This window comes from Salvelinus sp. IW2-2015, linkage group LG15 (assembly GCF_002910315.2).
Source record: "Salvelinus sp. IW2-2015 linkage group LG15, ASM291031v2, whole genome shotgun sequence".
Lineage (NCBI taxonomy): Eukaryota > Metazoa > Chordata > Actinopteri > Salmoniformes > Salmonidae > Salvelinus > Salvelinus sp. IW2-2015.
Genome location: NC_036855.1, coordinates 41,692,008 through 41,705,680, shown reverse-complemented (window position 1 = coordinate 41,705,680; position 13,673 = coordinate 41,692,008). Strand labels below are relative to the sequence as shown.

Sequence of the window (13,673 nt, the reverse complement as noted above, 5' to 3'; positions counted from 1 at the left end):
CTCTTGTCTCCTACCGCTCTCCAGGTCGCTGAGGCACTGTTCCAGCAGGTCTTCCGGCACTGTGGCCCCAAATTCACATCAAGTGTATGGAAYGCTTTCATGGAGAAGCTAAGGGTCACAGTCAGCCTCACTTCTAGGTACCGGCCTCAGTCTAACAGGCAGGTGGAGAGGATGAACCAGGAGCTGGGGAGGTTCCTGAGGAGCCAATGCCAGGACCAGCAGGGGGCTGGGGCCTGATTCCTTCCTTAGGCTGAATACGCCCAGAATTCATTGACACACTCCTCCACCGGGCTGGCTCCCTTCCAGTGTGTTCTTAGAAATGTTTTTATAAAACTTAAATGAAATAAAAACTAGTAAAGTGGATCTGAAAACTAACTGCAACTAAACTGATTTTAAATAAAAACCTTCAAACMAATAGAAATAAAAACGAACATAAAAACACAAAACGCTAATGTGTGGGTGTGGTTTGCATGGTGTATGTAACTGTTGTGTGTGTGTGTGTGTGTGCACGAGCGCATGTGTGCATCTATGTGTGTGTGCATGCATTTTGGCGTGTGTGTAATGACAACTTACCCAATACCAGTGTAGGCCAGTTCGCTATCCGGGCTTTGAGACCTTGGTGGAATATCTCATGTAGAAACATGATGGTCTCACTGGATATAAAATGAATAAAAAACAGAATATCAAACATGTTTCTGTGTGTGCGTGTGTGTGTGTGGGTGTGTGTGTGTGCATGCATGTGTTGTACCTGTTGAGGAACACACTGCTGACATCATCGTGACTGATTGGAGGTTTCTTGGAGCTGGCGGCCATGCGGAGAGGTCTCAGGAAACAATTAACCAGGATAGACAGCTGGTGGACATACCTAGGGTTAGATCAACAAGGATCAGACTAACACTCTTAGAATAAAAAGGTGCTAGTGTGACAGGTTAAAGGAAATACTAATAGCCTGTTATACATTAAAAAGTATTAGTAAAGTCATAGTATGTGAGGATCTTAAAACATCTAAGGTTAAGAAGATCATGCATTCAGTATTAGTTGATAGATTGATAACATTTATATAATTGTGTTAAAATCCGTCAAGCATACAAAGGGTACGAATTGTGAGAGGAATGTGTAAACGTTATGTTGATTACTTTATGTTGTCGTGGGTAAAAGTGTTAATCTGTGATCTACCAAATGCTCTTAATCTATGAGCCTGAGATCGATTGCTCTGGTCTCCACTCAAGTTCACGGAGAATTCGCGGTCTTTTTCTCATTGTACTAAAAGTTCAATGAATAAACATTCCGTATCACACTCGTGATTCTTTCTACCCTTTTTCAGGTACGATATTGATGATAAAAAAGAGTAATTTAAATGTAATACCTCGCTAACATGTCAAGAGTGTTTAAGGTTTGTCTTAGTAACATATTGAGGAAGTTAGTTAAGTTTGCAGAGAGAAATATGAGCCCTGCTCGGTTGCAGCGAAGAATAGCTTCGTACTGCTAGGTACTACTACGTAGCTGCCATTTTATGTCGATTGTTAATGAACATGTGCGTTGTTAAGATATTTTGCGGTGTTATTTGTGTAATGGTTTTTCAAACACTTTATTGCCTGTTGCTAATTTGAGTTATGGTTTACTGAGTTAAAGCTTTGTGCTTGACAGTTATATTGAAAATAGTATTTGTTTCAGTGATGTACAGTGTATACTGTTGTGACTTGAATAAGCCTTGTACCCTACAAAACTATCTATTTCCTGTAGATCTGTTATTCTGTAAAATGTGTTACTTATGTAAAATGATTGCACTAAAAGTTCAATGAGTAAACATTCCGTATCACAATTGTGATTCTTTCTCCCCTTTTTCAGGGGTGTAACACTATCTAGAACCAAAAAGGGTTATTGGGTTGTACCCATAGGAGAAGCCATTCGAACAACCCCTTTTGGTTCCAGGTAGAACCCTTTTGGGTTCCATGTAGAACCCTTTACACAGAGGAGTTCTACCTGGAACCAAATAGGGTTCTACTTTGAACCAAAAAGGGAATTCCTATGGGGACAGCCGCAGAACACTTTTGGAACCCTTTTTTCTAAGAGGTAGGATGCAGACCTTGCTCCAGCCCAGCAATATAACACCTGAATACACGACTTGTGGTCTAATCACACTATTAGTGTAATCAGGTGTGCTGGTGCTGGATTCGAATAAATAACAACAGTCAATCATTCAATTCATCAATCATTCATTCAATCAATTAACAAATCAGCCACTCAATCAATCAATCAATCAGTCTCTGTGTGAGTGGTTTTAGGTACGTACTCTGTCTCAGCCTCCACCATGTTAAAGACGATCTGGTTCCTCTTCCTCATGCTCTCAGCATGGGGAGAACAGATGTAGTCCTGAACTATCAGCTTCCACTTCCTACGGCACAGCCAACCACGCATAAAGCTTTGCACCTGTACAGGGAGACAGACACACACAGGTTAGAACATTTATTTTTTGGGGTAACATTTTATAAAATGTTTCCAACAATATAAACATATACAGACAAAAGATGGTTAAGAAGCACACAAACATCAATGACATCACACCTGCCCAGACCCACATGTTCCCACCGCATCAATCTCCAGTGCTTGTAAGACTATACCATATAACCTCAAATTGCGGTAATCTGTTTTTCTCTGTTGCCCACACCTTTTCAATATTTAAATAGTAATGCATTTGATTCTTCCACTGTCTCAACGATGGAGGATCATTTGATTTCCAGTTTAAGTAAACTTTTCTTTTTTTATGATTGACGAGAAAAGCACGGTTTCTCACCGCACCCTCATATTTCATGTCTTGAAATATGCAGATAGACAGATTAAAAGTAAATTTACATTGTAATAATTCTGACAGCCAACTTTCTAACTCCGCCCATAACTTTTCCGACTTTATAGCACACCCAGAAGGCATGAATTATTGATTCATTGTTAATTTTACACTTAAGACATGTAGAATTTGTGAATTTTGTCTCTTGTATAATAAATTCTATATTTTTGTTTATACTGGATTAAGAATACATTTTTGCTAACTGTAATTTTGTTAGTTATGTTGCAACACTCCCTTCATCTTGTGCCAATATCAGTTATTTTTAAGTCTTGGTTCCAATAGTTTTTTTCTAAGAAATGATCAGTTGGTGTCACGTTCTGACCTTAGTTCTTTTGTATTTTCTTTGTTTTAGTATGGTCAGGGCGTGAGTTGGGTGGGTTATCTATGTTTTGTGTTTCTATGTTGGGTTTTTCGTTTGGCCTGATATGGTTCTCAATCAGAGGCAGGTGTTAGTCATTGTCTCTGATTGGGAACCATATTTAGGTAGCCTGTTTTCTGTTGTGTTTTGTGGGTGGTTGTCTTCCGTGTCAGTGTTTGTTCACGTTACGGGACTGTTTCGGTTTTCCTTATCTATGCACTTTGTTATTTTTGTATTGTTGTCGTGTTCAGTATTATTAAATAATATGGACACTTACCACGCTGCGCATTGGTCTGACATTTCTTACTCCTCGTCAGATGAGGAGGACGAATTCCGTTACAGTTGGATAGGCTCTCTGCAAGATTTTCTATATATTACCTATCATATGAATATCCTGATATTAAACTTTTAAAGTTGCATGTATTTGAAAATGTCTACATTGGTCAGTCCAAAATGGCTTTTTAATTCTATCATGGAAATAATTGTATTTCCTATTACCATGTCATGTATGCCTTTAGTTTTCCATATGGGCCTATTTATTAGTGAAATCTGAAAAGCTATCCAAGAATTGTTCCATCGGGGTGTGTTTTTAGGGAGTGATATTGGTTCTTGCAGTTCGTTTCATTTTCTTCCAAATTGTTATACTGTTCTAAAGAACAGAAGTTGTTAATGTTCTTCGCTTTAGTCTTTGGAAATAGACACGTGAAAAGATTTTGGGGATCTGTATGCGCATCTTTCATATGTACCCATTGTTCCTCTTTAGTGCATTTAACAATATGTTGTAAGTAAAAGCCTTTCCTTTTTATTCTATGAGTTGTATTTGCCCATATAAAGCCTGATATGACTGAGTATTATATTTAAAAGAAAGAATGTGTTCGGGGGGGGGGGTATTACGGAAAATAAATATAGAAACTTTGAGAGATTTGAAAAAAAAAATAATAGCGTTGTTATTCGTTTTGTAAGGGCTGCAAGGTGTTTACCAGGTTTATTTGGTAAAATAGTATGCTTTATTTGAGTTGAACCTGTAGTTGTTGGCTCTCTTCAAAAGATCATATTCCTGCTTAAATTCAGAATTGTATTTTCTTCTTTACCGTATAAAGATTTTTTTATGGGCCTTTCTAAAATAGTAATTAATTTCTAACGCAGATTTAACTTTTTCCGAGTATGAGATTATCAGTCCCCTAATGTACTCCTTAAAAGCAACCAAATTATGTTGGAGTTCTGCTGTTCTCTGTCCTATATCATGCTGAATTACAACAACATAAAATGCACTTAGTGACAGAACATTGACAAAGAACAGAGCACATTTTCAAGAACCGAAATGTATTTAATACATCATCTAAAAAGTAAATACCTTTACCAGAACAAATGTCAACATTTATTTTATTTATTTTATTTTTATTTCACCTTTATTTAACCAGGTAGGCTAGTTGAGAACAAGTTCTCATTTGCAACTGCGACCTGGCCAAGATAAAGCAAAGCAGTACGACACATACAACAACACAGAGTTACACATGGAATAAACAAACATAGTAGGAAAATCTATATACAGCATGTGCAAATGAGGTAGGATAAGAGAGAAAAGAGAGATAAGGCAATAAATAGGCCATGGTGGCGAAGGAACTACAATATAGCAATTAAACACTGGAATGGTAGGATGTGCATAAGATGAATGTGCAAGTAGAGATACTGGGGTGCAAAGGAGCAAGATAAAAAAATAAATACAGTATGGGGATGAGGTATATTGGATGGGCAACTTACAGATGAGCTATGTACAGGTGCAGTGATCTGTGAGCTGCTCTGACAACTGGTGCTTAAAGCTAGTGAGGGAGGTAAGAGTCTCCAGCTTCAGAGATTTTTGCAGTTCGTTTCAGTCATTGGCAGCAGAGAATTGGAAGGAGAGGCGGCCAAAGGAAGAATTGGCTCTGGGGGTGACCAGTGAGATATACCTGCTGGAGCGCGTGCTACGGGTGGGTGCTGCTATGGTGACCAGTGAGCTGAGATAAGGCGGGGCTTTACCTAGCAGAGACTTGTAGATGACCTGGAGCCAGTGGGTTTGGCGACGAGTATGAAGCGAGGGCCAGCCAACGAGAGCATACAGGTCGCAGTGGTGGGTAGTATATGGGCTTTAGTGACAAAACGGATGGCACTGTGATAGACTGCATCCAATTTGCTGAGTAGAGTGTTGGAGGCTATTTTATAAATGACACGCCGATGTCGAGGATCGGTAGGATGGTCAGTTTTACGAGGGTATGTTTGGCAGCATGAGTGAAGGATGCTTTGTTGCGAAATAGGAAGCCGATTCTAGATTTAATTTTGGATTGGACATGTTTAATGTGAGTCTGGAAGGAGAGTTTACAGTCTAACCAGACACCTAGGTATTTGTAGTTGTCCACATATTCTAAGTTAGAACCGTCCAAAGAAGTGATGCTGGACGGGCGGGCAGGTGCGGGCAGCGATCGGTTGAAGAGCATGCATTTAGTTTTACTTGCATTTAAGAGTAGTTGGAGGCCACGGAAGGAGAGTTGTATGGCATTGAAGCTCATCTGGAGGTTAGTTAAAACTTCTTTGTAATAGGGGGCAGCATTTTCACTATTGGATGATTTGCGTGCCCATAGAGAACTGCCTCCTACTCTGTCCCAGATGCTAATATATGTATATTATTATTACTATTGGATATAAAACACTCTGAAGTTTCTAAAACTGTTTGAATGATGTCTGTGAGTATAACAGAACTCATATGGCAGGCAAAAACCTGAGAAAAAATCCAAACAGGAAGTGAGAATTCTGAGACTGGTCAATGTTCAACTCATTGCCTATTCAATTCCCTGTAAGATATGGATCAGTTTCCACGTCCTACGCCTTCCACTAGATGTCAACAGTCTGTAGAATGTGGAATGAAGCCTCTGGTGTGATGTGGGGCCGGATGGGAGGTGTTTCAGTCATTGGTCTGGCAGAATGCCAGTTCCTGGTCACGCGCGTTCCAAACAATATCGTCTTGCTTTCCATAACTTCTAGAGACACAAAGGAATTCTCCGGTTGGAACGTTATTGGATAGTTATGATAACAACATCCTGAAGATTGATTCTCTACTTAGTTTGACCAGTTTATTCGACCTGTTATATAACTTTTTGAAGTTTTCATCATGAAGATCGTCAAAGGTAAGGGAATATTTATGATGTAATTTCGTATTTCTGTTGACTCCAACATGGCGGAGAAATTTTGTTATTTTGAGCGCCGTCTCAGATTATTGCATGGTGTGCTTTTTACATCAAGTTTTTTTTAAATCTGACACAGCGGTTGTATTAAGAACAAGTGTATCTTTAATTCTATGTAAAACATGTATCTTTCATCAAAGTTTATGATGAGTATTTCTGTTATTTGACGTGGCTCTCTGTAATTTCTCCGGATATTTTGGAGGCATTTCTGAACATGGCGCCAATGTAAACCGAGATTTGTGGATATAAATATGCACATTATCGAACAAAACATAAATGTATTGTGTAACATGATGTCTATGAGTGTCATGTGATGAAGATCATCAAAGGTTGTGATTAATTTTATCTCTATTTCTGCTTTTTGTGACTACTATCTTTTGCTGGGAAAATGGCTATGTTTTTCTGTGGTATGTACTGAGCTAACATAATCGTTGGTGTGCTTTCGCCGTAAATCCTTTTTGAAATCAGACATGTTGGCTGGATTCACACATGTGTAGCTTTAATTTGGTGTCTTTCATGTGTGATTTCATGAAAGATAGTTTTTATAGTAATATATTTGAATTTGGGTCGCTACATTTTCTCTGGCTTTTGGCCAAGTGGACGCTACCTTCCCACATATCCCAGAGAAGTTAACATAGTGTCCAAAGAAGGGCCAGAGGTATACAGAATGGTGTCGTCTGCGAAGAGGTGGATCAAAGAAAGAGCGACATCATTGATGTATACAGAGAAGAGAGTCGCCTGAGAATTGAACCCTGTGGCACCCCATAGAGACTGCAGAGGTCGGACAACAGGCCTTCCGATTTTACCTACTGAACTCTATCGGACAAGTAGTTGGTGAACCAGCGAGCAATCATTTGAGAAACCAAGGCTATTGAGTCTGCCAATAAGAATGTTGTGATTGACAGAGTCGAAAGCCTTAGCCAGGTCGTGAATACGGCTAAACAGTGATGTCTCTTATCGATGGCGGTTATGATATCGTTTAGGACCTTGAGCGTGGCAGATTGCATAGCGGTGAAGGTGCGGTGAGATTCGATGGTTGTAATCTGTTTGTTAACTTGGCTTTCAAACACATTAGAAAGGCAGGGTAGAATAGATATACAGTGGGGAGAAGAAGTATTTGATACACTGCCGATTTTGCAGGTTTTCCTACTTACAAAGCATGTAGAGGTCTGTAATTTTTATCATAGGTACACTTGAATCATAGGTACACCAGAAACCATTGTTTGCATTACAGAGATCATACGTTTCCTGTAGTTCTTGACCAGGTTTGCACACACTGCAACAAGGATTTTGGCCCACTCCTCTCAAGGTCCTGGAGTGGCCTGCCAGTCTCCAGACCTGAACCCAATAGAAAATCTTTGAGGGAGCTGAAAGTCCGTATTGCCCAGCGACAGCCCGAAACCTGAAGGATCTGGAGAAGGTCTGTATGGAGCAGTGGGCCAAATCCCTGTTGCAGTGTGTGCAAACCTGGTCAGAAATACAGGAAACGTATGATCTCTGTAATTGCAAACAAAGGTTTCTGTACCAATATTAAGTTCTGCTTTTCTGATGTATCAAATACTTATGTCATGCAATAAAATGCAAATTAATTACTTAAAAATCATACAATGTGATTTTCTGGATTTTGTTTTAGATTCCGTCTCACAGTTCCGTTCCCGATTCCGTCTCTCACAGTACCTATGATAAAAATTACAGACCTCTACATGCTTTGTAAGTAGGAAAACCTGCAAAATCGGCAGTGTTTCAAATACTTGTTCTCCCACCTGTATATTACAGTGGGGAGAACAAGTATTTGATACACTGCCGATTTTGCAGGTTTTCCTACTACAAAGCATGTAGAGGTCTGTAATTTTTATCATAGTACACTTTAACTGTGAGAGACGGAATCTAAAACAAAAATCCCGAAAATCACATTGTATGATTTTTAAGTAATTAATTAGCATTTTATTGCAAGACATAAGTATTTGATACATCAGAAAAGCAGAACTTAATATTTGGTACTGAATCCTTTGTTTGCAATTACAGAGATCATACGTTCCTGTAGTTCTTGACCAGGTTTGCACACACTGCAGCAGGGATTTTGGCCCACTCCTCCATACAGACCTTCCCAGATCCTTCAGGTTTCGGGCTGTCGCTGGGCAATACGGACTTTCAGCTCCCTCAAAGATTTTTTATTGGGTTCAGGTCTGGAGACTGGCTAGGCCACTCCAGGCCTTGAGATACTTCTTACGGAGCCACTCCTTAGTTGCCCTGGGTGTGTTTCGGGTCGTTGTCATGCTGGAAGACCCAGCCACGACCCATCATCAATGCTCTTACTGAGGAAGGAGGTTGTTGGCTAAGATCTCGCAATACATGGCCCCATCCATCCTCCCCTCAATACGGTGCAGTCGTCCTGTCCCCTTTGCAGAAAAACATCCCCAAAGAATGATGTTTCCACCTCCATGCTTCACGTTGGGATGGTGTTCTTGGGTGTACTCATCCTTCTTCTTCCTCCAAACACGGCGAGTGGAGTTTAGACCAAAAAGCTCTATTTTGAATCATCAGACCACATGACCTTCTCCCATTCCTCCTCTGGATCATCCAGATGGTCATTGGCAAACTTCAGACGGGCCTGGACATGCGCCTGCTTGAGCAGGGGACCTTGTGTGCGCTGCAGGATTTTAATCATGACGGCGTAGTGTGTTACTATGGTTTTCTTTGAGACTGTGGTCCCAGCTCTCTTCAGGTCATTGACCAGGTCCTGCCGTGTAGTTCTGGGCTGATCCTCACCTTCCTCATGATCATTGATGCCCCACGGGTGAGATCTTGCATGGAGCCCAGACCGAGGGTGATTGACCATCATCTTGAACTTCTTCTATTTTCTTCTATTTTCTAATAATTGCGCCAACAGTTGTTGCCTTCTCACCAAGCTGCTTGCCTATTGTCCTGTAGCCATCCCAGCCTTGTGCAGGTCTACAATTTTATCCTTGATGCCTTACACAGCTCTCTGGTCTTGGCCATTGTGGAGAGGTTGGAGTCTGTTTGATTGAGTGTGTGGACAGGTGTCTTTTATACAGGTAACGAGTTCAAACAGGTGCAGTTAATACAGGTAATGAGTGGAGAACAGGAGGGCTTCTTAAAGAAAAACTAACAGGTCTGTGAGAGCCGGAATTCTTACTGGTTGGTAGGTGATCAAATACTTATGTCATGCAATAAAATGCAAATGAATTACTTAAAATCATACAATGTGATTTTCTGGATTTTTGTTTTAGATTCCGTCTCTCACAGTTGAAGTGTATCTATGATAAAAATTACAGACTCTCCATGCTTTGTAAGTAGGAAAACCTGCAAATCGGCAGTGTATCAAATACTTGTTCTCCCCACTGTATATTTTTTTAAAGTATTTACATAGTATTCAGACCCTTTGCTATGAGACTCGAAATTGAGCTCAGGTGCATCCTGTCCCATTGATCATCCTTGAGATGTTTCTAAAACTTCATTGGAGTCCACCTGTGGTAAATTCATTGATTGGTAGTGATTTGGAAAGGCACACATCTGTTTACAGTCGTGGCCAAAAGTTTTGAGAATGACACAAATATTAATTTTCACAAAGTCTGCTGCCTCAGTTTGTATGATGGCAATTTGCATAGACTCCAGAATGTTATGAAGAGTGATCAGATGAATTGCAATTAATTGCAAAGTCCCTCTTTGCCATGCAAATGAACTGAATTCCCCAAAAACATTTCAAACTGCATTTCAGCCCTGCCACAATAGGTCCAGCTGACATCATGTCAGTGATTCTCTCGTTAACACAGGTGTGAGTGTTGACGAGGACAAGGCTGGAGATCACTCTGTCATGCTGATTGAGTTCGAATAACAGACGTGAAGCTTCAAAAGGAGGGTGGTGCATGGAATCATTGTTCTTCCTCTGTCAATCATGGTTACCTGCAAGGAAACACGTGCCGTCATCATTGCTTTGCACAAAAAGGGCTTCACAGGCAAGGATATTGCTGCCAGCAAAGATTGCACCTAAATCAACCATTTATCGGATCATCAAGAACTTCAAGGAGAGCGGTTAAATTGTTGTGAAGAAGGCTTCAGGGCACCCAAGAAAGTCCAGCAAGCGCCAGGACTGTCTCCTAAAGTTGATTCAGCTGCGGGATCGGGGTACCACCAGTACAGAGCTAGCTCAGGAATGGCAGCAGGTGTGAGTGCATCTGCACGCACAGTGAGGCAAAGACTTTTGGAGGATGGCCTGGTGTCAAGAAGGGCAGCAAAGAAGCCACTTCTCTCCAGGAAAAACATCAGGGACAGACTGATATTCTGCAAAAGGTACAGGGATTGGACTGCTGAGGACTGGGGTAAAATCATTTTCGATGATGAATCCCCTTTCCGATTGTTTGGGGCATCCGGAAAAAAGCTTGTCCGGAGAAGACAAGGTGAGCGCTACCATCAGTCCTGTGTCATGCCAACAGAGAAGCATCCTGAGACCATTCATGTGTGGGGTTGCTTCTCAGCCAAGGGAGTGGGCTCACTCACAATTTTGCCTAAGCACACAGCCATGAATAAAGAAGGGTACCAACACATCCTCCAAGAGCAACTTTTCCCAACCATCCAGGAACAGTTTGGTGACGCACAATGCCTTTTCCAGCATGATGGAGCACCTTGCCATAAGGAAAAAGTGATAACTAAGTGGCTCGGGGAACAAAACATCGATATTTTGGGTCAATGGCCAGGAAACTCCCCAGACCTTAATCCCATTGAGAACTTGTGGTCAATCCTCAAGAGGCGGGTGGACAAACAAAAACCCACAAATACTGACAAACTCCAAGCATTACTTATGCAAGAATGGGCTGCCATCAGTCAGGATGTGGCCCAGAAGTTAATTGACAGCATGACAGGGCGGATTGCAGAGGTCTTGAAAAAGAAGGGTCAACACTGCAAATATTGACTCTTTGCATCAACTTCATGTATTTGTCAATAAAATCATTTGACACTTATGAAATGCTTATAATTATACTTCAGTATTKCATAAACTTTGTGAAAATTAATATTTGTGTCATTCTCAAAACTTTTGGCCACGACTGTATATAAGGTCCCACAGTTGACAGTGTATGTCAGAGCAAAAACCAAGCCATGAGGTCGAAGGAATTGTCCGTAGAGCTCCAAGACAGGAAGGGAAACAAAACATGTCTGCATCATTGAAGGTCCCCAAGAACACAGTGGCCTCCATCATTCTTAAATGGAAGAAGTTCGGATCCACCAAGACTCTTCCTAGAGCTGGCCATCCGGACAAACTTAGCAATCGGGGGAGAAGGGCCTTGGTCAGGGAGGTGACCAAGAGACCGATGGTCACTCTGACAGAGCTCCAGAGTTCCTCTGTGGAGATGGGAGAACCTTCCAGAAGAACGACCATCTCTGTAGCACTTTACCAATCAGGCCTTTATGGTAGAGTGGCCAGATGGAAGCCACTCCTCAGTGAAAGGCACATGACAACCGGCTTGGAGTTTGCCAAAAAGGCACCTAAAGGACTCTCAGACATGAGAAACAAGCTTCTCTGGTCTGATGAAACCAAGATGGATCTCTTTGGCCTGAATGTCAGGCGTCACATCTGGAGGCAACCTCACACCATCCCTACAATGAAGCATGGTGGTGGCAGCATCATGCTGTGTGTATGTTTTTCATCGGCAGGGACTGGGAGACTAGTCAGGATTGCGGGAAAGATGAACGAAGCAAAGTACAGAGAGATCCCTGATGAAAACAGAGTGCTCAGGACCTCAGACTGGGGCAACGATTCACCTTCCAACAGGACAACGACCCTAAACACACAGCCAAGARAAAGCAGGAGTGGCTTCAGGGACAAGTCTCTGAATGTCTGCGAGTGGCCCAGCCAGAGCCCGAACATCTCTGGAGAGACCTGAAAAGAGCTACCATCAGTGCAACGACGCTCACCATCCAACCTGACAGCTTGAGAGGATCTGCAAAGAATAATGGGAGAAGCTCCCCAAATACAGGTGTGCCAAGCTTGTAGCGTCATCGGTTTGACCACGTAGCTGGAAAGGTCTAATTTTTCCTCATCCCCTGGTAAGGATAATATTCTGATGTTGTTATGTCTCATTCTGTTTTCTTGCTGGTCCAATTCCTCTTCTAAAGTTTGCAGCTTTGTTTCCAAAAGGCAAATTAAATGTTTTTGTTCATTCATGGGCACTCTATGTTTGCGCGTATCTGACATGATAGCCTCCACTGTTTTTTCAAGCAAATAAAACATTTTAACAGCATATTTTAGCTGTTTGTTTGTTTCGGTGTACATTGAGAGTGTTTTAGCTATGTTTTCCTGGATAGCATTTAACTGTTCATTACTCACGTTTGAGTCTCCAAATTGCTCTTTGTCTTTCCTTTCAAAGAGGCCATGGTCTGTTGGATTCGTGTCATTGTGATGTTTACCAACTGATTGGTTCGCTGTTGTACAAAACTGACCGCTCCCACTCTCCCAGTTGTTTGGGGATATGTTCATTTATCAAGTTTAGAGGCTTGATTTAAAATTTGTTGTCTMGTTTCTACATATAACCACAGTTACGTTGGTACAAAACGGAGTATGCGCCTTTGAGGTTAGAATATATTTCAAGTTAAAGTTTAATTACACTCATATATTAGGCAATACAAACTGAAATCCATGAGCATACAATATATGAATGGATAAGAGGACATAAAAAAGCCCTGTGGTCTTAAAGCGACTCATTAATTAATAAGCAGAAGTATGTAATGAGTGACCTCTTGTACCGTTCAGTTCTAGACTTTGGTATAGTCAGTTGGTTTTGGCTGCGGGTGTTCCTGCCTGTCAATCTGTTTCGTTCAAGGGGTAGCCAGTCTCTGAACGGAGAGTTGAGGAAGCTGATAGATAGCCAAGTCGGTGCAGAGCTGTGTCCTTTTTTCATGAATCTGGGGTAAGGAGAGGGTGTGTAGTGCCTCAGTGTAACTTGTGTATCTTCCTAGGATAAATGCGGCATGCTCTCTTTTGGCATGCTCTCTTCTGAATATGCCGCTCCAATTCCATGGTGTGGCATATGTAGCCAGTGTAAATGCTCACCAGGTCTTTTCAGATGGTGAAGGATGAACATAGTGTCCACCTGCCCACACCATTTGTAAGTCATTTTGTACAATTACCCCTAAGATCTTAATAGCGTCACACACTTGAGCTCCTGACCCATCTGGAGAGGGCATGGGACAGGTGGGTTCAGTGACATTCTGCTTGCCCAAAACCCATGTGTCAAAG

General features: G+C 41.4%; 1 protein-coding gene across 3 annotated transcripts in view; it reads right to left on the bottom strand.

Annotated features, from left to right (window-relative positions):
• Positions 1–13,673, bottom strand: part of rasgrf2b (Ras protein-specific guanine nucleotide-releasing factor 2b) — a 221,700-nt gene that overhangs the window by 126,233 nt on the left and 81,794 nt on the right. For all 3 annotated transcript variants that reach the window (XM_024001934.2, XM_024001935.2, XM_024001936.2), the window contains exons 5-7: positions 2,294–2,430; positions 749–865; positions 574–653 (exon numbers count right to left, since the gene is read on the bottom strand). In XM_024001934.2, coding sequence (XP_023857702.1) covers positions 574–653; positions 749–865; positions 2,294–2,430 — 334 coding nt within the window. The remainder of the gene's footprint in view (positions 1–573; positions 654–748; positions 866–2,293; positions 2,431–13,673) is intronic.